General features: G+C 38.0%; 1 protein-coding gene across 1 annotated transcript in view; it reads right to left on the bottom strand.

Annotated features, from left to right (window-relative positions):
- Positions 1 to 639: 639 nt before the first annotated feature.
- The window catches only part of KCNK2 (potassium two pore domain channel subfamily K member 2), a gene marked incomplete at both ends in the record, with an annotated part of 106,652 nt that continues 81,640 nt past the window's right edge, over positions 640 to 25,651 (bottom strand). Inside the window, 3 exons of the mRNA XM_080342799.1 lie at positions 640 to 957; positions 15,199 to 15,338; positions 23,956 to 24,142. Coding sequence (XP_080198925.1) covers positions 640 to 957; positions 15,199 to 15,338; positions 23,956 to 24,142 — 645 coding nt within the window. The remainder of the gene's footprint in view (positions 958 to 15,198; positions 15,339 to 23,955; positions 24,143 to 25,651) is intronic.

Here is a 25,651-nt window from a genome sequence, read left to right as displayed (position 1 = left end):
AACGTCATTTGATTATTGTTGAGTTTTGGCATTCATTCATGCTGGTTGGTATCTTCATGACAGACACCTTTAAAACACCATCGTTTCAAGAAGAATGAAAGCTCAAATGAAATACACTTCCCATGTGGAAAAAAAAAAAAAATCAAACAAAAAACCATACAGGAACTGCAGAGGTTCTGGTTCTTCAAAAGATAAGGCACTGACAAAAATTTCTTAGGTAAAAGGCTGCATAAGAATTTCTTGCCATTTACAAATGTGTTGTAGTCCAGAAATGGTCCATTCCTAGGCTCAGTAAGGTAGACCCTGAAATTTTAAGGACTGATCCCTCAAAGCTACATTGTTACCAGAAACAAGTATGATTCATTCTTGAGGCCATATGGCACATCGGGAGAAGTGAAAAACAGTCTGGGCAGATAAAGGCAGAAGACGTTGCTTGTTCCAGCATCTTTTGATAACAGAAGTGCCATTCATCTTTGTGTCTTTGAAGAGATGCGATGGTAACTCTGGACTGTAGTTTCTGTGGAATTCATGCACACATATAAAATGCTATTAGCATTGATCATTGACAAGGTGGAGAAAAAAAGGTAAGTGGCCAGTCTAAGCCAAGAGCTTCTCGAGGACTGGGATCCAAAGTCATGGCTACTTCATGTTTTCAATAACAGCTATCTCTTCTGTGGCACAGTGTGGTGTCAAACCATTCATGTAAATGCTGTCTGTCTTTGTTAGAGCTGGCAAGATGTCCTTCTCACTGGTCAGATGGTTGACTGACAGGGTTCTCTTGCAGGGAGTCAGGTCTTGATTGTGGTTGACGGCGAGCTCTGCAGAGAGCTTCCTTTTGATAGAGGTAGCCCGCTGGAACTTGTCATAGATCTCCACGCTCAGGCGCCTTCGAGTTTCTTTGAACTCTGCGGTGACGTTGGCTGTCCACTCCGCAGCATGGGCTCTGAATTCCCCTACCTGCAACAAAATGAGAAGAAAACAAAACAAAACAAAAAGAAATCATTATGGGGCCAAGAACTTTAGACACTCTTTAGGCTCAAGAGCCTGGTGAGAGAGCTAGGAGGCTTTTGTCCTGGCAAAGAGCTGCTGGCCTAAATTTCTCATGCTGCAGGCTCACTCTTTTATTGATATCAACTAAACAAGAAGAAAATGTCACACCAGTAAGAGTTAACAATTCCAAAAACACAATAAAAATCTCTTCTGCTAAATTTTCTTTAATTATAGGCAGTCAACAATAGGGAAAAGCTGCAGAGCCCTGACAGCTGCACAGTACCCAGCTGGTCAGGGGATGCTGAAATCCCAGCAATCCAGGCTGTGTTGTGTATTGTTACTAGGGTGAGGGGTTATTTATGAGCACTTTTACTGTCTCTGGAAAGACCCCTGGGAGACTTGGCAAAGAAGTTTCTAAATTTAGACAGAAAAGCTTTTCTAAAGGAAAACGTCAGCTGCTTGCATTCTCTTTTTTTGTGTGTGTGTGCTTGCTCAAACGTAGCGCCAATACAGCAGCAGTTTCAGTCATGTCAGCAACCTGTCTGTTGACCACCCTGACTTCTCTGAAATAACATACTGAAAAGCAGCAATGGAACTTCTTGTGATTTATACACGATTTATATTTTTGGTCTTGTATGTCCACCAAGCCACCATTACAATATTAACTAAGTTACATAAGTAATTAAAGGAGGCACATTTTTTTGAGATTATCTTGTGGTAACTGCAAAGGAAATAGTTTCCCTTTAAATCTTTACTTTGTAAGCAGTTTAATAGTTGGAAGGTATAGCACAGGGAAGATAGACTGCTGATAAATATAACTCCAAAGCAAAGCATTTCAGAAGAATTGACCCACTTAAATAAATTAGTCTAATTGGTACTACTCAGTCCAGAATTTCAATCATTGGCAAGCAAGCTCAGACTTGGTGAGCACAGAAATAAATAAATACATACATAAGCACAGAAATACAGCGGGTAAACCACCAAAGAAATGTGCCCACAGGCTTATTCATGCTTTGCAGTGCAGGGGAAAACAGGACTATAATGAAGGTAAAAAACAATCAGCTCATCCAGGAGTGACAGGGTTTAAGGAAAACTTCTACCCTCCAGAAACAAAACAAAAAGATCTCTTTACCCAGGGGTCATTTTATTACATTTGTCTCAGCTTCAGTGAATTACACAGATGACTAATGTGGACCCATTATGTATTTTTTCTAAAACAAGGATGATTATCCATAATACACAGAGGACTCGCCCAGCTGAATGACTATTAGTATTTAAATTGTGCAATTAGGATCAGACACACTGCACTTCAGATCTGAAAATAATGAAATCTGTAATGCTGAAACATTTCACCTGCTACAGTATTTTTATTCATAGTAAACAAGTAATAAAAATAAGATAGGCAGTATCAATGCACACCCTGGGGCAGCCTGTCGTCCTCTGAAGATTTACTGAAGCAGGCTCCTCAGGTTCTGGAGCAGGATTCTGTCCAGGGAAACAAAGAGCTGGTATAGGGGTTCCTATTTTACCCTACACATTTGTACCCCTCAACAGCTGTGTAAGCATTCACCAAAGCAGTTATTTTGCTCATGCAAACATCTCTGGCACTGCTGGTGGTCACATTCAAGGAATGTTTTCAGACTGGTAGCTTAAAATTTGTGTCTTGGCAACCTTCTGGAGGATACAAGCACCCTGAACTGTCTCCCCGTGTGCTTTTTAACTTTCCTTTCACAAGTAGCTTCAGTTCCCATTTGCGTCATATTTTCCTAGCAAAGAAAAGAAACAGTTGATCATGCAAGTCTGTGTAACCTCTAGGATAGGCTCAGGATCCCTTGCCAGTCCTCCTCACTGCATGCTGGTGATGGACCTGTCTTGCACAGGGCAAGCTGCTGTATTGTAACATTTGAACATTTAAGTTGTTCAGGAGAATTTTAAAACTGTAGTTGTTTGGATATCTGATTATGAAATTCTAATTAGACTTCTTTTGGAGAGCGATTTTATGCAGCCAGCTGAAGAATCATAGAATCATAGAATGTCATTAAATATGCCTTTGGAGATGGGCTTATGTTCCGATTATGGTGATGTGGAACACGAACATAGTGGACTCAATCCTATCTTCCCACAGACCAGAGCTATGATGCTGTTTGGCTCAATTTCAGTTTTATATTAAAAATCATAGGGGGAAAAAAGGAAAAACGCAGTGCTATTGCTAAGCAGAATTGAAATGTATCAGTAGTAAAACAGAGGTAACTGGCACAGCATGAGAAACTAGAATTTCAGTGCCATCTGAACCGTTCATGCCCCAAATTACTGCTTTCAGTCCCTAGCTTTTGTGTGAACTGAAATGCACTGAAAATGTTATCTCTTCAGAATAAAACTCTTAATTCCATAGCACTTACAGACTCAAACACAAAAGGTTACAGGGAAAGAAATGTGCAGTATTTAACTGCCAGTGTTCATAAGCAAGTTGGTCTTATAATTTGATCCCTCCTTTATCCATATGAACTTTTATGTATGTGTTCAGGTTCCTTCTGTCCTTAGGGTATGAGATTTTACCATACTACATTACAGCTCCTCTTCATCTGCGGGCTGACAGCCACAAAATGTCTTATGCAAAGTGATTGAAATGCCAGTTGCCTATGCTGCTCAAAAAAAAAGGAAAAAAGATCTTAACATCCCTACCTACTGTAACAATAGTTTGCTTTTCTCCTATTCTCTTGCCTCATTATGGCACACAGCTATGTAGACTCTGCAGCTGTCATAGTTGGGGCAATGCAACATGAGGACAAGGCCTCTTCATCACAGAAATTATTGACAACTAAGTGCTTTACGTAAGGCCGAATGACAGAAAATATATCAAAAGTAATAGGAAAAACATGTCACAGTGTTAGCACCAGGCTTAGCCATATAAGAAGCAGCACTAATCTGGTTATGCTGCTCACTCCTAACCTTCGGAGAATACAAATGTCACCAGTAATGGGGACATGGTCCCTAGCCCAGCACCAGGATTGACTTTCCCCACATTAAAATCCGAATTAGACTGCAAGGTGTTAGACATATTTTACAAGGAACATCAACTCTAACCTTTTAGCATTGTACTTTGAACATCAACGGCCAGTAACTTTGTTAGGTATTTATGAAGAAATACCCTACTGCCTTATGAGTCCAAGGAAGACAGGTCTCAATGACAAATTCTGAAGAAATATGGTAAGGGTAATACAACTAAATATTCCACACAGCACACTTCATCATGAAAAACTGACACTTTTCTATCAAATAAACAGCATTGACTCAGTTCCTTGCCAAGCACAGGCTGGCTGGCCTGCAGCTATCACTGCAGATGGGCCTTGATATCACATACATCCTGCATCATATCTCACAGCCCCATCGAGATGTCTCAAGTACCATAGGTCATCTCTAGTAGCATCTCTAAATGTCTATGTTAAGGTGTCTCTGTCTACCTGTGGTCAAGTGTCACGTTTATGAGGATATAATGAGGAATAACCTCTGAACAATTTGGGAGTGTGTCTATTCATTCCTGTTAAAGTCACTTTTTATTTGGGGGGGGGGGGAGTGTGTGTGTCTCTTTTTAAGTATACATATTAAAAAAGTAAACAAAAAAACCCCACCAACAGTCCCCCCAAACAAACAAACAAATAAACCAACCTGCATGAACTTCCCGAATGACCAAACAGGTCCCAGGTTGTACATGTACATTATCTCCAATGTTACTTAAAGACAGACATACTGAATTTGACAGAACTAAGAAAACACACGGACATTAAGCAACCATTCCTTCACCTTTTCCTGCCAAAACCCATCTAAATTAATAATGACTTAAAACTGGCTCTTAGCCAATATCACCGGTGTGACCAAAACTCTCTATTCATTTTCATTGCCACCATGTGTTAGCTTTCTCACTGTCTAGCTGAGCTCCACTCTTGGATAGAGGCCAACTGCATAACCCAGAATGTAAACATGTCCAAGGGGATGGATGCTGCTGTTAAAAGGGGGAAAAACAAAACAAAAAAACAAAACAAAACAAAACAAAACAAAAAAGAGAGAACACAGAGATCACAACAGATATCCAAATAATTATACAAACACAACTGCCCAATATTTAGAAAGACCATTCATCCTATTAAGTGTGGTCTGGACAGCACAAGCCTTGTTGCCATAACCTTTACATGAGTAGTCTGTACTGTGAACTAAGCCATATCTTTGTTCTAACAGGAAAAAAAAAAAAAAAGCCCAATTAGGAATTAGGTAAACCACTAAGTACCAAAAAAAAGAAAAAAAACATAGCATTATATGTGTTGCGCAAGAAAATGAAAATATGTATTTCTAAATAATGCATGTAGCTTTTTTTTTCATAGCTATATGCTGCATATGTTGCTTCCCTTTGGCATACAGGGGCTCATACATTTTACAATGGCTATATTAGTGCAAGCTCAGAAAATGAATTAAAGATCCAGTAGAAGAGCTGGAGATATCTGACTGCACTTTAGGAACAACAGAAAAAAAAAATGTGGCCTTTGTTACAGATATTATAATGCTCTAGATGTTCCTCAGTATATAATTTCTAACATTTACCCCTAATGCGTTCTCCAAAGTTTTGCAGGTTCCTTTTTCCTCTCCAGTGTACTTCTGTTACTTGAAAATAACACATCCAATTAACCTCTCCATGTTATGCTACTCAGAGACAAAACTAGAAAGGGCATGTACATGTCACATTATCCAGGCAGCAGAGTAGAGTACATAACATTTTGTCTTTGCTCTCAAGAAACTAATCCAGCGTTCATAGAAATTATTCTCAAAGTCCCACTTAAAAAAAATCAAAATTAAAAAAAAATGTCGGTACGGAGAGGGTTGATGAGTTTAACAATGCAGCTGCACGGTGGATTGATTCACTGCATGGGTTTGTCTATCTGACATCTCACTTTTCTGCAGTTCTGGGCAACCATAAACCACCTGAGCTACTGCTGGCCACAAATGTGTGCTCACTACATCAGTTGTCTATGGGCTAGAGAATACTGGGATGCAGAAGATAAAAAGTTTGAAAGTCATTTTTATTGAGGCCCATGTATTTCTTCTACATGAATGGGATCTCATTTGTAGTCCAACTAAATAAATTCCCATCCCAAGAGTCTGTCTCTTGGTATTTCTGTAATTACAGCATTATTAGTAAGCACCCAAACTCCATCATGCTGTAATCTTTGAATGGGTATTTAGAGAAGACTGTACTTGTCTTTAATGGTAAAACAAAACAGTAGTAAAATGCAACATAGAAAGACCAGAGACACTGATGAGATACCTGTGCTGAGCTTTCCCAGGAGTTTAACTACCATCTTCTATTCCTTCATTATGTCAGGACCTCAGCTCTGTAGCAACTTCTTTCACACTAGGTCATTAAGCTACCAGACTAATTTCAAAGTGAATGGCACAAATCAACTGATCTCTTTTTTTGGTTCCCCTGACTAGTATACATGTCCCTCTGCTTTTGAGGCAAATATTAGGGAGGAAAAGCATCTGTTTTGTGAAACTGGTATCTTCTGGAGTAACATTTAATTTACATAAACACTTGCATTTTTGTAACTATGGTGGTCAGAATTGTTCTGGGGACAACACTCTCCCACTGGAAATCAGATTATTCAGTCCTGTTTGTGAGTTCATTCTGGTGAGCAATGATTGTTTGGTTTCACCCACACAACTTCCATGAGCACATCTGATGCCTTGGATGAAATAAACCACATTCTCCAATGGGAATGCAGAAAGCCCATGAACTTTGATTATTTTGTTATGGAGAAACATCTATGGGAATATGTTTTGTAGAGATGTGGCAGATGGCAGATGCAGAAATGGCCCTTTTGCTCTATCATGGTCTGATTCAACAAAATAAAAAAGGTGGCCAACAAAATAAATTATAATAATAAGAAAAAAAACCCACAAACAAACACCACAAACAACACACACCATCTCCTACCTACAAAACCAGAAGTACTCATTGTCACCATGATTATTTTGTTTTACCTTTTTTTACCAGAAATGTGAACACTCCTGTTAGGTACCTCATCAGAACTGTTGTTGAATATTGCCCAGACATCTCTTTGCATAGAGCTGTATGTGATGTCTCAATACTGTACACAAGCTAATGGCCTGACTCAGTCCCTAGTGCTCTCCTTTATTAATAACTTCCAAGGATAAAAAAAGATGCTGACATTTTCCTATCAAAACCAGCTATTTGATTTAGCTGTTTCATCTACCTCGGAGAGCCACCCAGCCCCTCTTTCCACATGAGAGTGAGTGACATCCATTTGTATTAACCACAAGAAACTATGTAGCTTTACATAAAGCTCTACCAGCTGAGCCTAAGGTGATTCAGGAGAACAGCATGTATTCTCTGTCTGCACTATAAGGACAACAACTTTGGTGCAGCCAGAAATAGCGAATGTTTTAAGAATTATACTAGAAGCATAATGAAGCCCAAGCCCTGACAGTTGAAAGATGGTCTCAACTTTCTCCCACATGAAAAGGACAACAACTCTTTCATAAACTCATTGAAAGGACTTTCAATTTTGACTTGGTACTGAGTAAAGGCTATTTTTACTACATAGTCAAGTCCCAGGAAAAACTGCTTATTTCTTAACTTCCCAATGTTTATAACTGGAGCAATCTTTGTGTGAATTATTAAAGATCCACTTTGTTTGTCCAGCACTAGTATCACAACTACATTCATCCCTTGTAAAGGAAAGTATTCCATACTTTCTTCAGTCCCTTTTGTCCATGACTGCAAAGCACAGTTTCCTCACAGTCAACAGAACTTCTTGAAGATGCACAGATATTCTGTTGAACTGGCTTTGTCTGGCGACTCATCCACAAGACAACTATCAAATACATACACACTCATTGTTACTAGCGTTTTTGGTGTCTTTTTCTAACAATATCCAGACTCTGAGGTTATCTTTAAAAATAAAGTTTTCAGGAATGTTAATCATGAAGATGTGGGCTGAACAGACTCCAGATTTAATATCACTCTGTCAAAAGAGTTAAATCACAGATACATAAGTTGCAGTAACTTAAAGGATTGATTATGTCTCTTCTCCATAAAAAAATTGAGGTTTCCTAGTGTAAAACATGATAGTGTACATTCAGGGAACCTTCATGGATAATTAACTTCAATAAATGCCACTGCTGTATCTGAACTCTCTTTAATCAGCTTCTCTTATTATGAAGTATAAGTCACTTGCTCCAGTTTTATTTTTGCAAATTCAGTAGCTCTCACCATCACCACCTGGTTGCATGCAGGCCACACTGGAGGGATTTCCATCTCCCCTGAAGCACCCAGTTGGCACGGTGAGACCAGGGGTAGCACTAGGGGAACGCAGGGCCAGGTGGGGAGGCTGTGCCCCCTGCCCTTGGCAGGCACAGAGTGCGGTGCCGCTCCTGCAAGTGTCATTTCAGCAGCACACCTCTTGCGATCAGCACCACACCAGCATCGCTTCAGGAGCTGGTACTTAAAGTGTAGTAACAAGGCAGTTGTCTCTAAGGGCCTTCAATATGCCCAGCTAAGAAGAGTGATATAAATGATATAGATATAAACCACTCCAAAATGATAACAGCGTAGATGTTACGTGTGTGTGTGTGTTGAATGTGAAGCTAAGCAGGCATCATATGTCCAAAGTACACAAAGCAATGAGGAAAGACATATCAAAAGAAGAAAAAAGCGTCAAAAACCATTGGCAGATTAGTTTCCCTGGGACTCTCAGAACAACATGTTCTTTCGTTTGCACATAGTAGTACAGTGTGCTTGTACAAGACTGATCGATACAGAAACTTGGTATTACAGACTGTTGCTAGGGCAGGACTGAGAACACCACCAGGATGACTTATATTCATCATCTCTTGAGAAGGGAAGAGATCAAATTGCATTCAAAACCAGGTCAGCCATTTCTACTTTCTCCTTATGCCAACACTCTTTATACATCCCCAAGAAAGTCAGAAGGGACTGTATTCCCATCTTTTGGTTTTAAGGCAGGGTTTGGGTTTCTTTTTTTTTTTGGTTGGGGTTTTTTTTTTTTGGGCAGAGGGTTGTTGTTGTTGTTGCATTTTTTTTCTGTTGCTAGTCAAATGTGATCAGAGACCGATGGCTGTCTTTATCGTAGAAAGATTTTATATTTTTCTCTGCCTCATATAATCTATTAGAATCTATTAGAAACAATCACCTTTTTGAACATGGCAATTCTTTCTCAAATACACTTTTCTGTACAGCTTTGATGGACTGGAAAAAGCTCTTTCTGCTGGGTGAACTCCTCTTCAGATAACTCTTCTGCCAGTTTTGTAGCTCTCTGTGTTCTTTCTGAAGTTTGAAGCACGGATCTAAGTATTGTTTTCTGGTAATATATCTTCTAATAACATCTGTGGCAGTAACACCTCTTCCCTACAGAAACTCAATGATACTCTGCTTGTGCATCCTAGAATTGTGTCACCCCCATTAATCATTGCCTTGCAAAAGGACTTCACATGCAATTGCTTTCACACCATTACTGTCTCCCACAAATATTTCTGATTCAGTGCTTTGTAGGAACAAGCCTCCACCAAGTCAGACTGATCTACCCATGGAACTTGTGTGTGTATGATTGTTAGAACTACTGCAAGGTGGGCTTCTTTTGAGGTTGTGTTTTGTTCGGTTGGTTTTTGTTGTTGTTGTTTGTTTTGTTTTCTATTTTTTGTAAGAAAAGGAAAAGCCCAAACAGTTTTCCTCAACAGAAGCTGATCTACCTCACTTAAAACAACGTACGATGGATCAGCAATTGGCTCATAGCTTCTAATTACCAGGCAGAAGAGCTATTCTTATTACCTCCATTTCTAAGTGAACAGAGTTTGCTTCTCAAAACAGTGAGAGCCAAGTTAAGAGATCACCACCATTGAAAGAACTCCTCCTTCCTCCTGCTTGCTGGCACACCATCACTGAACAGCATCTCAGGCCTGTCTCTTTGACTGCTACACTGATTCAACTCATTGGAACCATGCAAAACTGTTTCTCACTTGAGCCCACTCATTTTTTAACCTTTTCTTGCATGCAGCCTACATTTAGGGTCCCTCCTTGGGAGATATGAGAGATGGGTTAAAGTTCTCTTGAGGCTGAGACCCATATGCAGAGTGAGCCTGAAGCTAGTAACATGAAAAGACAACAAATACTACAGGGAGTAAAACAACCTCCATGGCATGAACATGACAAGCCTATTTCTGTTTTGACAGATGTGATACTTCTGCCACTGGTGTCAAGAAGATTAAACAGAATGATGATACAGATGAGTCAAATTGGTTTGGTTTGTTTATGTGTCTCAAAGATTCCAATTGCCTCTTAAATTTCCACAAGAAGTGAATGTGCTATTTCTCATGAAATTTTAGGCTTGGTATTTAAAGATGGATCCCTACCATTCACAGCATGAAAATCACTTGTCAAAACTTGTCTAACATGAGTCTGTCACCTGGACTCTTGGTATAGAGTGAAGAAAACATGCTCTGCCAGGGTGCAATTCATCCCGTGTGGTAGATGCCTTAAAAAATTCAAATGGATTATGCTAGAAACACCCATTTCCTTCCCCTGACTATAAAGCAAATGTAAATGACTAGGTCATCTACTAGATCTACACTAGAGAGGAATCTCATCTTCCTTGACTTGAATGGAGTCTGGACAAGAGACTAACAAAGATAATATTGTGTGGCCAAGAGACACAAGCACTTAATTTAAAAAAACAAGAATTTGAAATTTATAGCCCAAATTACTAAGATTCCTCATTGGGCAGGCATTTTTGCTGGAAATGGCTGAAATTCAGAAGATGCTGCATACTGAGGTAAAAGAAAAATATGACAAGGAAAAAAGTCCTACTGAAATTTTACCTTTCGACGAGACTAAAATCAGAAGACTTTAGAAGTGCTCTGAGTAATCAGAGTATAGAGAATAATGAAGAGGAGGGAGTTTAAGGCAAGCTAGTAGAGCTGAAGCTGAGCTTCAGAGACAGATCGCCTACTTAAGATTACAGCACACAGCATGTTCCAGTGACTTTCTGACACTTCATCTGTCTTACTGTATGAACTGCTCCAGCAGCAGATCTATCCTTCTAAAACTCCCACTTCTTTCTCTACTTGTCTTTCACTTCCCTCCCCATTTGATGCATTCAAAACTCTCAAGAGTATTTCAAGAGACAAAAGCCACCTGAGCAACTGACAGACGTTCTGGTTATCTGGATTTTAATGTCAAAATACAGCATTATTGTGGATCAGTGCATATCTGATCAGATTTTTTTGTCTCAGTTCTACTTGCATATGGCAAACTTTCCAGGTAGTACCCTGAAAGAAAACAGATGTTTTATTTTGTTGAAACAGTGAAATGCATTATTACCACAAAGTCTTATGTAAACTGCTTTTAAGAACAATGCTACTGCATGAACAGGACTACAGATATTAGATGATATTTATTATCAGCATGCCCACTTCCTGGAATATGGAGGTTTCCTTTCACAATATATATCCTAAATGTGCTATGATAAACGATTTTTTTTACTTTAGACTACAGGAAAAAGCAAAAAGAAGATTATTACAACTGCATACCAAAAGAGATATCACATTCTTTGGCAAATACGGAGTTTTGGTTGTTGAGGAGAAATGAAGAGAGCAGCTTTTCAACACTTGCAACCCCGCTGTCTTCATCCTGGACTCTGGTACAATTCCCTTGACTTGGCTGCTGTCAGCCCCTGAAACTAACCCCTTGGCAGCTATCAGCCCCTGGCTTTAGACCACTGAAACTAACACAACCAGTCACTATTGAATTATTTGCTCCCTCCTGTGTCTTAAACATGGTAGTCTACTACTTGTTTTGTTCATGGAAGGTATGCTACAAATCCTATAAAAAAATCTCATTTACTTGTAGGTGTCAATACCCATAGTAAGTTTAATGAAGGAAGATTTTCAGTGTCTTGTATTTCCTAGGAAATATATTAAACTGTTACAGTTTTCTGAGTGCATTAATTGTGGTCCTATAGATTTTACCATAGCCTCTATCTCTTGGGACACTTCAGTACATAACATTGTTCCTAATTTCAAAGGCTACCTTTAGGCACAATGAGCTATTTCTCCAAGAACTGACTGCATGTTTCCTTACATTACAGTCAAAAAATATGCTTAGAACTAAGATTTTTCCATTGCACTCATTTCTACTATTTGAACTCCAAATAGGTTCCTCTGCTATTATCTGCATTCATAGCAGCTGGAACAGATGTAAACTTAGGTTTAACTGAAAAAACAGACAATACAAGCAATTCAGTCTCCTTTGGCTTCTGCTGGCATAAAGGAGACCTTATGACAACATTTCCACTGAACTCCCTCAGCTTCTTCACTCATTTTTTCCTAGGCAGATGGTAAGTACGAGCTAAGAGCAGCAGTTTTTATCATAAAATCCTACCTGCAAAGTGAATATTTATACAACTTCTGCTCAAATATAGCCAACCTTACAGCAAAATGCAGTGTATCTGTATGCAAGTTTCTTCCTACAAAGTATAATTAGGATAGAATACAGAAATAATTTTTCATATTTTCTAACTAGCACACAACTTGCGCTATGTCATAATTCAGTTCTCAAACTGATCTCCATAATTTTTAAAACTGCAGCACTTTTAAACTGCCAGAACACTTTCTTTCTGTTTTGAAATTCTTCAAGCATGCCCAAGCAATGGGTTAAAAAGTAGGGGAAGATTTCTGAACATCAGGGCTATGATTAATTGAACAAATGGCACCAATTACATTATGTCTGTCTTTAATCTAACCTAACCCACATGAGACACTTGTATACAGCAAAATCCAGAATACATGCATCAGCCAAGAGAATTTGGACATATCTGAAGAATTAGTTTTTCCTTTCTGTAGACAAAATGAATTGGCTTCTTTAGGTCACAAAGGTCAGACAGAACGGAAAGACAAGATAGGACATACGTTCCTGGTGCCTGAGAAAAGAAAGTCTCACATAGCATTGCGCTGCATAACCTGGCAAATGGGGCCTTACTTGATGAAAATAGGAATGTATTTAATGTGTTAAAGGAATCCATAAATTTGTTCAATTTATGTTTCTTTAAATATTTTCCAGATTTAGTCTATATTGAAATAACTTCAGTATAAAAATAACAACAAGACATGAAAAAATACAAACATTCTTAATATTTTATCATCATTATTATAATATAGATGAGACACTCTAAACAATATTAAACCCTCAGTGTGCTATGTACAGTTATACACTCAAGAGAGCATCTGATCCAGGGATCCTACTGTCTAGATAAAACAGAAGAGTATGAGAAAAGCAAGATTAAAGACTAGATTAATTCTAGGGAGTAGTGTGAAGAACTAAACTGTTGCACCAGTGTGTAAGCAAATGCAGCAAACCCAAGCTTGAACGAGGTACTTTTTGCACAGATCCAAATCATAGTGCAGTTGTATACCACATTTTTTTCAAGAATCCCAGAAACAACTGATTGAACCCAGAAAAACTGATTGTAGGTTAGGAAATGCCCCAATTTGAGGACAGTTACACACTAGGAGAGTACACAGGAGAAACACCACGTGTTTGTCCAGCTCTTACTCCTTCCCAGTGCAGAGGGAAAAATGGGCTAGACCAGTCTCATTCTGAAGTTCATGCAAGTTAACAGTATTTGAAATTATCTACTGGTTTCCTTGCAGCCAGTGTAAATCATGCAAGTTGGGTGTAGAAAATGCCTTCAGTGCTTTTCCAGAATACAAAATGGTGATGCTGCACACTGTTGAACTTGCAAAAGGAAACACTTGTGTGATACCTGCTGCGTCGCATTTGTAAAGGATGCTACTGAAGCTCATTGTGTAGGGAAAGTTATAAATATCCTTCCAAATGTATAGCACAGGGGCAAAAGCTGATACTCTTTAAATGCAACTGATCGAATAAACGCTGTCCTCTGCTTCAGAGCTAAGTGTTTATAAAATGCAGAGTAAAAATGTACTTAAAACAGACGTGCCACAATGCTGTCTCTAACTACAAAGAGCTATGAGCATAGCAAGGGCAAGGAAAAAGGGCGGCCCACCCCACAAGCCTCATGGAGTGGCCTTCATCCTGCCCAAGCACGCAGCTCCCAGCCCGGGGCCACCATTGCTGCTGGGGAAGGGGCAGGGACCCCAGGATCTGTGATAAATTGTGTATGGGGGTCAGCTATCCTTGCCAGCAAGGTCTTTGGGAGCTCAAGGATTGCCAGAATTACATCTAGGCATCGACACCGTGCCCTACAGCCAGGAGAAAAATTTTAAACAATCCAAGTAGTAGGCCACTGCATGGTAACCAAAGCATTCATTCCATCAAAAAGAAACCAGAGTTTTCATATTTGAATAACATGAATGAACTGATGACTGCAGAGGAACTGAAGGTAAACTAGAGAGAAATAATACGTTGCTTAAAACAAAACTGATTTGTTTCTCAAACTCTAGTAGAACTTGAACTGTGCTAACTGCAATCAAAGGAAATTTTATTTATCCTTTAACATTTTCAAAACCAATACATCTTCTTAAATGACAAATCTCAAAGTAAAATATTGTAGCATCATTATAATGATAAATACACATTTACAAGTAAAAATATATTTGAACTAAAAGTAATACACCTGACTACAAATAACTAGGCATTGTTCCTGAAGACATTACGGTGAAATAGACCCAGGCATATTTAAATAATTCATTCCTATACCTTACATGATATGAAACATTTATATTCTTAACACTATAAAATGTTCAAAGGTATCTTAAATATAACTATTTAGTGATTTAGTATTTTTATCTACATATCTGCATGCCATATAGAAACTATCAAAGCAGAATAATTTTTGCCTCAAAAATTAAGGATTCTGTTCTATTGTCTAGAACATACTTTTATAGATTTTATTTCTTTTAAGGCTGATGCAATTGTGCATATACACTTAGCAATACATTTAATCTATTTTATATGCAGCCAGGTAAAAATCACTGTCTGTTTGACTAGGCTGCTACAAAGTTTGCTGCAGTTTGAGCAGCAGGATATACTTCATACATAGAGAGCTTTGACCCATGACCTAAGAACAAAAGCAGCTATAAACTCACCTGGCTTCTAATCAAGGCTTTTAAAAAGTAGTATTCCTTCCCTTTTTAAAATGTTCTTACCTCTTCCTTTGTCTTTTTAGAAATGACTCTTAGCCAGTCTCCAATCATGCTGAGGACAGCTGCAAAGTAAGCAAGCCCAACAAGGATCCAGAACCACACCACCGGCTTATAAAAATCTTGGTACTCAATATCTGATCCCCCTGAAAAACAATGAAGTTAAAAATAAAACGGACTTAATAGTTATAGGTGCAAAACTGTTTTAAAATTAATTCTTTTCCTAAAAGGAAAAAAATTGTTGTTTCTTACAACCTCTTATATTTTCTTACCCATGTAAAAATTCATAGCAAAACATTTTGTTGAATTTGAATAGACAATAATCTAAATTCATCCACTCTTGAAAACACAGTTTGAAGCACATTCATTTTAGACAATGATTGCTAATCATTCATAATAACTTAAAAATGAACACAGATAAACTGATTCAACTTCTGATACATCATTATTTAAGGTAAAGGTCACTGAGGACAGCTTGAAGGAAAGGACTTCCCACCTTCTCCAAATAACAATGCTGTCCCAAATTTAAAGTATTGCTCTGGCACATGTAATGCATTCATAATGTGAGAAATCTGATTTTGCAAGGACTTGAAGAAGAATAACACCTGCATTGACAAGTGTCCCCGTTGGGTAGGCAACATGATCATGTCCTTTTTGCAGTGGAGGAAACCAGGGTGCAGGGACTGAGCTGAATAGATCATACTCAAATAAAAGTGGATAAAATAGATGGCAGCTGAAGGCAGATTTTTTGTATCCCACTGCTGTAAGCACCAGTCACCACCGTCCAGTGTTAAAGTAAAATGATAAATTTCGGAGATGTCTAAAACTGAGCTTTCAGGTGTGATGTAGCTACAAAGAACAGATGCCTTATTTATACACACGAAGTTATACTGACCCAGAGCTCTTGACAATACAAAATAACTCATATTTCACATCTTGCAATACAATAAAACAGAAGCCTTGCAATTCAGCTATGTTGCAAAAAATAGAATCAGTCTCCTGGTTTGAGTTGCTGCAAGTAGAAGTGTGCTGTGTTTATCTGCCCACAATGGAAGAAGAGACTCTACAGTAAAACCTTCTCAGGAACATTTCAGTAGTCAGTATGGGTACATGATATGTTGCTGTATGTATCTGAATCCTGTACTGAGTAGCCAAAGGAAAACTGCCCCCCAAATATCAAGCACCTTGTTACAGTAACAAGCTCGACTCTCATGAAGAGTATTGTTTTTTCCTAGTTGTTGTTATCCAAACATCACAGAGATGACATGCAAATAAGAGAATTTCACTGACGGTTATCTTTGTACAGAAGCCCTCATAGACAGAAATTTTGTTATTTTCACGTCAATAAGCCTTTTCATCAATAAAGTCCATTGAGTTGCAGTGCTTTGCTCAACTGTCCAAGAGATGAAGCCACATTACAAAAATGGATATACTTCAATACCTATATGTCACCAGTATGGTAGATGATAGAGCTCTGTCTAGAACAGAAGACAACTAGCCACCAAAAGGCTGAGTTTGTCAAAGCCAAGATAAACAAAACATCAGATACAAAGCAATTTGTTAACATTGTCCATCTTATGTCAACCTAGTAAAACCAGATTCTTAGAGATGATTAGCATAAAATCTGTTGTCATTCAGAAAAATGGTTGGTTACCACCATGCCTTTACTCTATCAGGACTTAGTCATGACCCATGCTCAGTGGTTCAGCTTCTCTAGCTGTTCATACAATGCATAAGAAAGCATGATATAAAGTACCCATTCAGCTGACTTCTAATTTTTAGTGTGTAAATTTTATAAACCAAAATTGGAACCTAATTCTGCCAGTCTGCAGGGAGTATTTCCTTAACAGTTTATACATCATTTGTTTACAGGAATGTTAATTACCAGGGTAGGAGTTAGGACACGTTCGTATTCAACCAAGAGTTTTCTTTACTATCTGGCCAGGAGGTGGCTCCATCTAGCCATGCCCAACGGCGTTCAGCTTTCCTAAAGTTAGAAAGGGGCAGTGAACAACCCTATGAGAAAAGGCTTAACAGCTAAAAGCTTTATTAGCTGTTGAGTGTCTGACTTTCAAGAACTCCTCAAGAGAGGTCTCAATTTAATGGAATGTTGGAGAGAGAGAGGGAAAGAGAGAGAGAGGGAAACATAGCTAAGGATGCTCTTCCTGAAATAACTACTCTCCTATGATGCTTAAACATCACAGTGTGCTATAATGCAGTTACCCAGGAATATCATGAAATAGAATTCCACGTAGGTAAGAAAACATTATCAAAGACAACTGAATTTAAAGTAAATGGAATTCATTAACTGCTGATTTACAATTCACGTAAGTGGGTATGAACGTATTTGAGTATGGATACGTGAAGGTATTTCTACTGAAGTATGAGATAATCCATCTTATTAGTTTACTGATAACATTGTAAAAAACATATCAACACATGTGCATGAATTTTTCATAGCATAATTTTTATTTCATAATTCCATAATATTTTTTTGCAATGCTTTTTTTTTTTTTTTATGTAGCCTTTTAGGAAGCAAAATGCTGAGAAACAAGAATTTGAATTTAGCTGGTTTTTTTTGCAAAACCAATTTAGTAGGCCAAGGAACAAAACATTTCTGCAGCTTTGACCTCCACCTGAAATAGGTTACAACCACTATAAAGAAAAAATACATCTTCCTTCTCAGATTTGGTCAACTGGACTGTGCTTGCTTACTCTTAACCCAGAAGTCTCATTGCCATAATCTTTTACCCAGAAGAGCCACCATTTATTGCAGAGATGTTTTGTGGTGAAGATTTGATCCAAAGTCCCTTGAAATCCATGAGAAATCCAAGAGTTTTTCCATCCATCTCCATCACAGGCTATCATGTTGCTGCAGCCCCTATTCTTACATCTGCCAAATAACTTGAAATTATTTAATATTTTCAACACTGTAGAAGGCATACGTTGTTTTACAGACCTAACACATATTATTTACTGCGGTGAAAAGGTTTATGTTTTAGTGAAGGGTGGCATTAAAGAAGATTTCAGGGGTGCATTAGGACAGATTGTGGTTATCAGGTAAGGGATCAGGCTTTCAAATATATATATTTTTTTAATTTACATAAAACATTTACATTTTAAATAAATATTGTTCTTTATTGTTGCCACTCTTTTCCTCATTCTTTCTACAGCTGACTCAAAATAGAAACATGCAATTATTTTTGTCAAGTTGTCTGGTTTTGTTTACATTTTTGCTTCAAAAGTAGAAGCAGAGAATAGAAAGGGGTATTGACATGGAATATCTTAATTCCATACCAGCATAAGGTTATTCAGAAGTTGGCCCTTCAAAGTAAGAAATGTCTTTTTTTATTTTTAATTGGCAGAACAAGTTATTCTGGGTATACAGATGTGATTAAATCCAAACACAATTTTAATTGCAGAATAACGAGTAGCTGTCCATCATCCCTTTTGTGAGAAACCTGGCCAAGAGGCTTAATCCAGATATGTAATTTGTCACACTCCAAAGAAATACAGAGATTCAGCCCCGCAGCTTAAAAGGAATTACCTCTGAAGACTGCAAAAAGGGACAGAGACAGAACTGGCTTATGTGGAGATGGTGAAAAGCAGCATGCTTGGGACAAGATAACATTGCCCTGTCCACGACAAACAATATAAGTACCTCATACAAGTTACTTGATGCCACTAAGTGGAAAACGGAGGGCTACTTCTGAACACAAAGCACAGCTGTAAAACACTCGTCACATGCTGTCCTACACGGAAACCGAGCAAGACATGGCAATCTTGACTTAAACTTAAAGCAGCCTGCATGGTTCAGACCAGGCAGCCCATTACAGATGTGAAATTCTGAGGTGGCAAAGATCACTTTCAGGTGGCAAAAAAAAAGACACAAAGGCCATGGGAAAGGAGAGCACACAGTTCTTACAGGATGCTTGACACGTGCCTTTTGCTTGGCATGACAGCAATTTCTTTCTGTAGAGGTCTTTCTGCCAAGTAAATAATATCCCATAGTAAGAACAGAGCAGCTGGGCTACTATGACCACCAACTGAAGCGTTCCAGTTCGGGGAAATTAAACAAGATTAATATATTTCAGCACTCTACAAACGGGGTCTCAGGTCAAGCAATACAGTACAGACCCAGATTATATTAGAATATATTAGAATATATTTTTAAAGTGAAGAGTTGCAAAGTTCTGTGATATGTTGAATCGGACTGATTACAGCATAACCTTATATCATAATTACGCCCCGCTCTGAACAGACTACTGATGTGCTATCTGTTTCTGACCTCTACCTAATTCAGTCAAGTTTTGGACATCTAATCTAATTTAGATTTGAAACCTGTTAGATTAAATACTTTAGAAATATTTGACTGTACCTTCCAATCTGCACTGCAGTTAAAGGATTTATCTGCACATCTAACAATATATTATTATGTTTTACATATATAACTCAATGATAAATTTAGTACCCAACAATATCTTTCATTTTACTAAAAAAAATGACACATTTGACATGAAAAGTCTTCTTACTTTTCTCTTTCATAGAATATTCATAATATCAGCTTGATTTTCTTCTGTCATAACAAAGCCAATGGTTTCTCTTGAAAACAAGAGAAGGGATATTTGACTCTGCCCTGATTTTCATAAGACAGTGCAGGCTATTTTTCGGAATACTGTTCATATATTCTTGAACGTGCACTACAAGGGCTCTTCATCTTTTTCCCTCCTTGCATGCACCTTGAGCAATCAACCTTTTTAAGTTTGCCTTAAGGCTTCTCTTGCTGGTGGAAATTGCATCTGAAATTTCAACAGGCTCCAAAGAGCAGCTTAGATTCTGAGAACAAAAGGGGATGTTTGGGCATTCTAGTTTCTGGGAACAGGGTACTTGTTCTCCAGTACAAATGAGAAGAAACTTGTAGAAAAATTCTGGAAAACTCTACAAGAATTTCTAAAATGACAAACTGCAGTACAGGCTTTAAAACCATTATGTTCCTGAACCCCAAGTTCTCGTGTTGGCTCCCTTTTGGTACAGCTATTCAGAAACTCTCCTTTACCTCCTGAAAGTTCTTCAGGGCTTCTCTTCTACTTTTAATTGCCAGAAAGTGATGAGTTCCATGTTAGTTGTAAATTACAGATATTGTAAGAAATATTTTAAACCCAAATACACATTTTCACAAATGTCACAGTTGAATGTGGGGCTTGCAAACCTGCTTTCCTCTAGGATGGCACTTGCCAAAAAAAAAAAAAACAAAAAAACAAAAAAAGTAAAAAAGCAGAATATTTGGAATTTTTCAAATATTTAGGAATTTTGGATTTTTGAGGGAACTTTATTAGCCAAAACTGACACATAATCATAAGATATCCCATGGACCTCCAATATGCTACAAGAATTCACAGGATCACAGGATATTAGGGATTGGAAGGGTTCCCAAAAGATGATCTAGTCCAATCCCCCTGCCAGAGTAGGAACACCCAGATGAGGTTACACAGGAAGGTGTCCAGGTGGATTTTGAATGTCTCCAGAGAAGGAGACTCCACAACCCCGCTGGGCAGCCTGTTCCAGTGTTCTGTCACCCTCACTGAGAAGAAGTTTCTTCTCATATTTAAGTGGAACCTCTTGTGTTCCAGTTTGCACCCATTACCCCTTGTCCTACTATTGGTTGTCACTGAGAAGAGCCTGACTCCATCCTTGTGACACTTACCCTTTATATATTGGTAAACATCAATAAGGTCACCCCTATTGCCAGTTTGATTTTCATGGTTTTAAGAGTTCACTACATTTTCAAATTGGAGTACCACTGCCCACCACTCTGCTTTAGATTTGACTATAATTCTGAGTGGAAGAAGGTAATTTTCACTCTAATTATTACTTAAGAAGTATGCCTTTCTGGCCAGAAAATACCAGGAAAAGGAATAAATTAACATCAATGTGAGTGTTTTTCCAAATGCATTGTCATCTAGGCACTAAGTGGCCTGAAGTGGCATGCCTCACTATGACAAACCAGAACCAAGAACATAATAGTCTAGAGACACAGTAATTTCAGATACAATACCTATATTCTATCATGGCAAACTTCCGTATAACCTCATACAGCATTACATGCCTTAACCCTATATGCTTGTTTTGCCTCTGTTTATGGCACTCAGATTTCCTAAACCTTCAGGAGGGAGCATTCTAGATGAAGTTTGCCACAAAATATCAATGGCAGTTAGTGTCTGTATGGTAGCTACGATTTACTTAAAATAAAAACAAGCAAAACAACAAATCATAAAGACAACTTACTAATTTGTTAGCATGCAAAAGATTCTGCATACTTCGTCAAAATGAGTAAGGACACCTAGCCCTTAAGACAAATTTTATCGGCTCTGTTGAGAACTTGTTGTGTCAGTTTTCTTCTATGCACACTAGTTAACTGTAAGATTCCACAATGTAAATCACAGTTAATTAATAGCTTACCTATTTTTTTCAGAATTTTTATTTAACTAGACAATTATGTACCTGAATGACAAGGAAGCAAACAGTGCATTACGAAAAATCCTTCAAGTCATCTCCTATAAACTGGGCATGTTAGGCCACACAAAGATGATATTTTCAACTTCATGTTTGACAAAAATACAGTCTAGTGGCAATGTTAGCTTCCCAGTTCTGATGAAGACAGTCACCTAACCTTGTTCTCTTGAGCATCATTGCTACACACTGAAACTCTAAGTCCATAACATGTTACAGTACAAATACATGTCTCGTGCATTTAACTATAAAAGAAAATAGAAAACATTAAGAACATGTTTACATCCTGCATTTACAGTGGAACTTCAAAATAATAAAATACATATGAAGCAAATCATAAAAGTCCATAAGCAAGAGAAAATTATAATCCAAGGACGTTCTGTAGAAAGAGAAAGTATTTCCTGGTAAAACTAAAAAACAGACGTGATGTAGGAACAAACTATGATATCAAGTGGTCTACAAATAGAAAAACCTGCAGAAGTTTATAATGAGAGTAATAATGAATGTACTCAGTGTTCCAGTTAGAGTCAAGTGGGCCATTTCACATAATACCTTACAGTTAAATATAACCAGGCCTTTATACACTATTATTTTTATTCTCTGACATACACATACCACCTCAGGAACAAAATTTAAAACACACAGACTTTTGACATGGAAAAAGCATATATTTTTTATTTGGTGCTAGTTACAATCTGACCAGAATCATAAATTCCTGAAGACAAAATGGAAATAAGAGAAACAGTATGGGAAAGGGAAAGTGAGAAATCGGTGATATTTATTCAAAAGAAACATATAAATATTTAACAAAACAAAACAAAACAAACAAACAAATGAAAGAACACACAACTATGTTTAAAGTCCAAATGGATTTCATTTGTTGGTTTACAGCCCAGTTCTATAATTTATAAGAATCTTCGGCAACTTCTCATGTGGACTTAATATTTTTTTTAAACACAACTTAATATCTTCCACACTATCTAAATTTCCCCCTATTTTACTCAGATAATTTTTGAATATGCCAAACATTTCCAACACTTTAGAGATCTCTATGGGACTTCCCACCAACTTGAAAAACCTGCCAGCAACAAGACCAGTCATGCTCCTGCCATCAAGGCAAACTTGAGGCAGTCCTGCAAGTCACTAGGATGAGGTACCCAACCTGAGGCCCTCACCTTGGTGCACATGGATTCATATAACTGTCATGGCTACAGATGGGACACGGAGGAGCCCATGCCACGTGGATGTCTACTAGAAAGGCTTCCCTCCAGCAGGGCAGCCCACTGACAGCAGCCCAACACTGCTGGCCTTCTCAGCAGCCTTTCTAAGCTCCCCCTGCCTTTCAGAGTTCAGAGGTGAGAGGCATCTCAAAGAGAGAGATGATGGTGCTGCATCAGGAGAAGCAAGAGATCAGGCTGAAGAACACAAGTCTCAGAGCACAAAGTTCTAAATTTCTAATCCTCACCTCCACACATCGCTGGCATGGACCAACACACTTCCTCAACACAGACAACATATACTTAATCCTACTCTGAGAAGTGGCCCAACACCTCTGACACCTTTTCAAGAAAAAAAAATGATGCAGATAACTGTTCAAATACACTTTTAGCTCAGTTTGAAAAAAATATTTGCAACCAATCTAATCCAAGTTAACAGAACCATAGAAGTTGGACATGTTATCTATGGGTTGTGTTAAACCTTCCCCTTACATTACGAAAAACAAAGAGACAGGTGGATGCATAGCAATCTGAAGAAACAAAGCACAGAAGCAGGATCTAACAATAGAAACACATCAAAGGCAGAAACAGAGCTCTGGAACAACTCTTTGAAAGTAAGAGATGCACACAAAAACTGTGTTATATAACCCCACAAGGTAAGACATTTTAAGTGATTCCAGCTGAAAAAATAAACTCAGCAGACTAAAATACTGTATTAATTCCTGCACTTCACTCAATCTGTAAGAACAAAACAATTTATCTAAAAATTAAGTAAAGCATCTTTTAACAGTACAGTAAAAGAAAAAAATGAGTGGGCAGAGACAGAGACCATGCATTTTGTTGTTCTCCCTCCTGTCTCTTGCCTGCCACATGATCCAAGATGGGAACAGGCCCCTTCATATGCACTGACACAAGTGATAAAGGGTAAAATTGGGAGTGAGGAACAACAGAGGTGTGTCTGTTCCAAAATAATACAAAATGAAGAACATATATCACTGTGCAAAATACTGTAAGATAGTTACGAGAAAAATCTTACCTGCAACGTAGTCACCAAATCCAATGGTAGTTAAAGTGATAACCACAAAGTAAATTGCATCTAGTGTGCTCCAGCCTTCTATGTGCTTGAATATAACTGCAGGAAGAGCGACAAACAGCACGCAGCCAAACAGTATGAATATTATTGTTGATATTATGCGAATCTTTGTCTGACTCACATTCCATTTCTGGAAAGGGAAAAGAGAGGAAACCCATCATTAATAAAACTGCAACACTGTACATAAGCACCTGTCACTCATAGCCCCATAGTGAGCACTACATTGCTCAAGAGGACAGTGCGTTAAAATTCTCAAACAAAACAGGGAAATCAAAGCAGGGGTTTACTTTGAAAGGGTTTTCAAAGCAAGCATGACTACCCTAGAAGACACTCGCTAGCAGTAAATGCTGAGCAGGGCTGGAGTCTTCATTGTGGCCAGGTTTGTGGTCTGGGTGATGGCATGTATAGTATTAATATTTACAGCTGATCATGCTGAGGTTTTAAGTACGTGCTAGATATTTGAGTGGGCTTCAAGTAGTGCTTGCACCTGCAATCTTTCTGCTTTCTTGCATCCACAAATAATGGAATAAATTAAGTAACCATAGAAAATAGAGCTGCAAGGGAGAGCTCACCTCTTCCAAACCTGCCCCAAGACAAAAATAAACCCAGCTAAGCCACTTTAGACACATTACTGGACAGGCAAAATGTCATCACACTGAACTGTTCTTGTCTTCAGAAACTTTTTCCTAACGCTTAACTTGCATTTCATCTCCTCCAGTTTAAGTCTATTATTTATGATCTTATACAAGGCAAACAAAGAAATTGCAGCTTTGTTCTTTCTAGCAAACTTCTAGAAGTGTTTTCTTTCAGTCATGTATTCTTTAGATAGAAAAAAAAAAATCATTACTTTCAGGCTTTCTTCACCTGCCCATTCTCATAGCTATTTCCTGGCTCCAACCAATTAACTGACATTTCATCAGGTATTGTACTCAAAACTACGTATTAAAAAAAAAAAATCACAAAATAGAATGGAAGGATCCTTTCTTATGTTTTATCTACTTAGTTATTTACACTGCTATTTACACTTCTAACTATGATGTATGTTTTTTCACAGCAGTATGTCATGCAACCATGTTGTCTTATGAGCCCCTGGAGTCCTCAAAACACTTCTACAACATTACACCTAGACAACTGTTTCCTGACATGTAATTGCATGTTTTATTATTTCTTCAAAGAGAACTTTGAACACGTCCTTACTGAACTGAATCCTATATATACAGACTGCTTCTCAAAATTTTCAAAATAATTTTGAATTCTAATTCTGTCCTCTAGTTTTTAGCTCTCCCCATCTTAAGATAATGTGTAGATTTAATGAACAAAGTCCTTTATCTGTTGTGTAAACTATTAATGAAATTTAAGAGTACCAAAGCTAGAATGGACCACTGCTAAGTCCCATCCGACATGCCCTGCCAGTTTGACAGTTTTCCTCTCAGTACAGTTTTCCATCCATCCAAAGCATGTTGGCTCAACTCAAAGTAACCGAGGGATTGCACAAAACTGAAAACTTTCAGAAAATGAGACCAAAAATGATATCAGATTGTTCATTATATTTGTTTACTTGTATTTAAGTTTAGTGCCAATGTTTCACAGTCAGCATGACCAAGGTCCACGTTTTGTAACCCAAATCACAGTAGTAGTT

This window comes from Nesoenas mayeri (assembly GCF_963082525.1).
Source record: "Nesoenas mayeri genome assembly, chromosome: 3".
NCBI lineage: Eukaryota > Metazoa > Chordata > Aves > Columbiformes > Columbidae > Nesoenas > Nesoenas mayeri.
The sequence above is the reverse complement of the archived record's forward strand: the minus strand, read 5'-3'. Positions and strand labels throughout refer to the sequence as shown.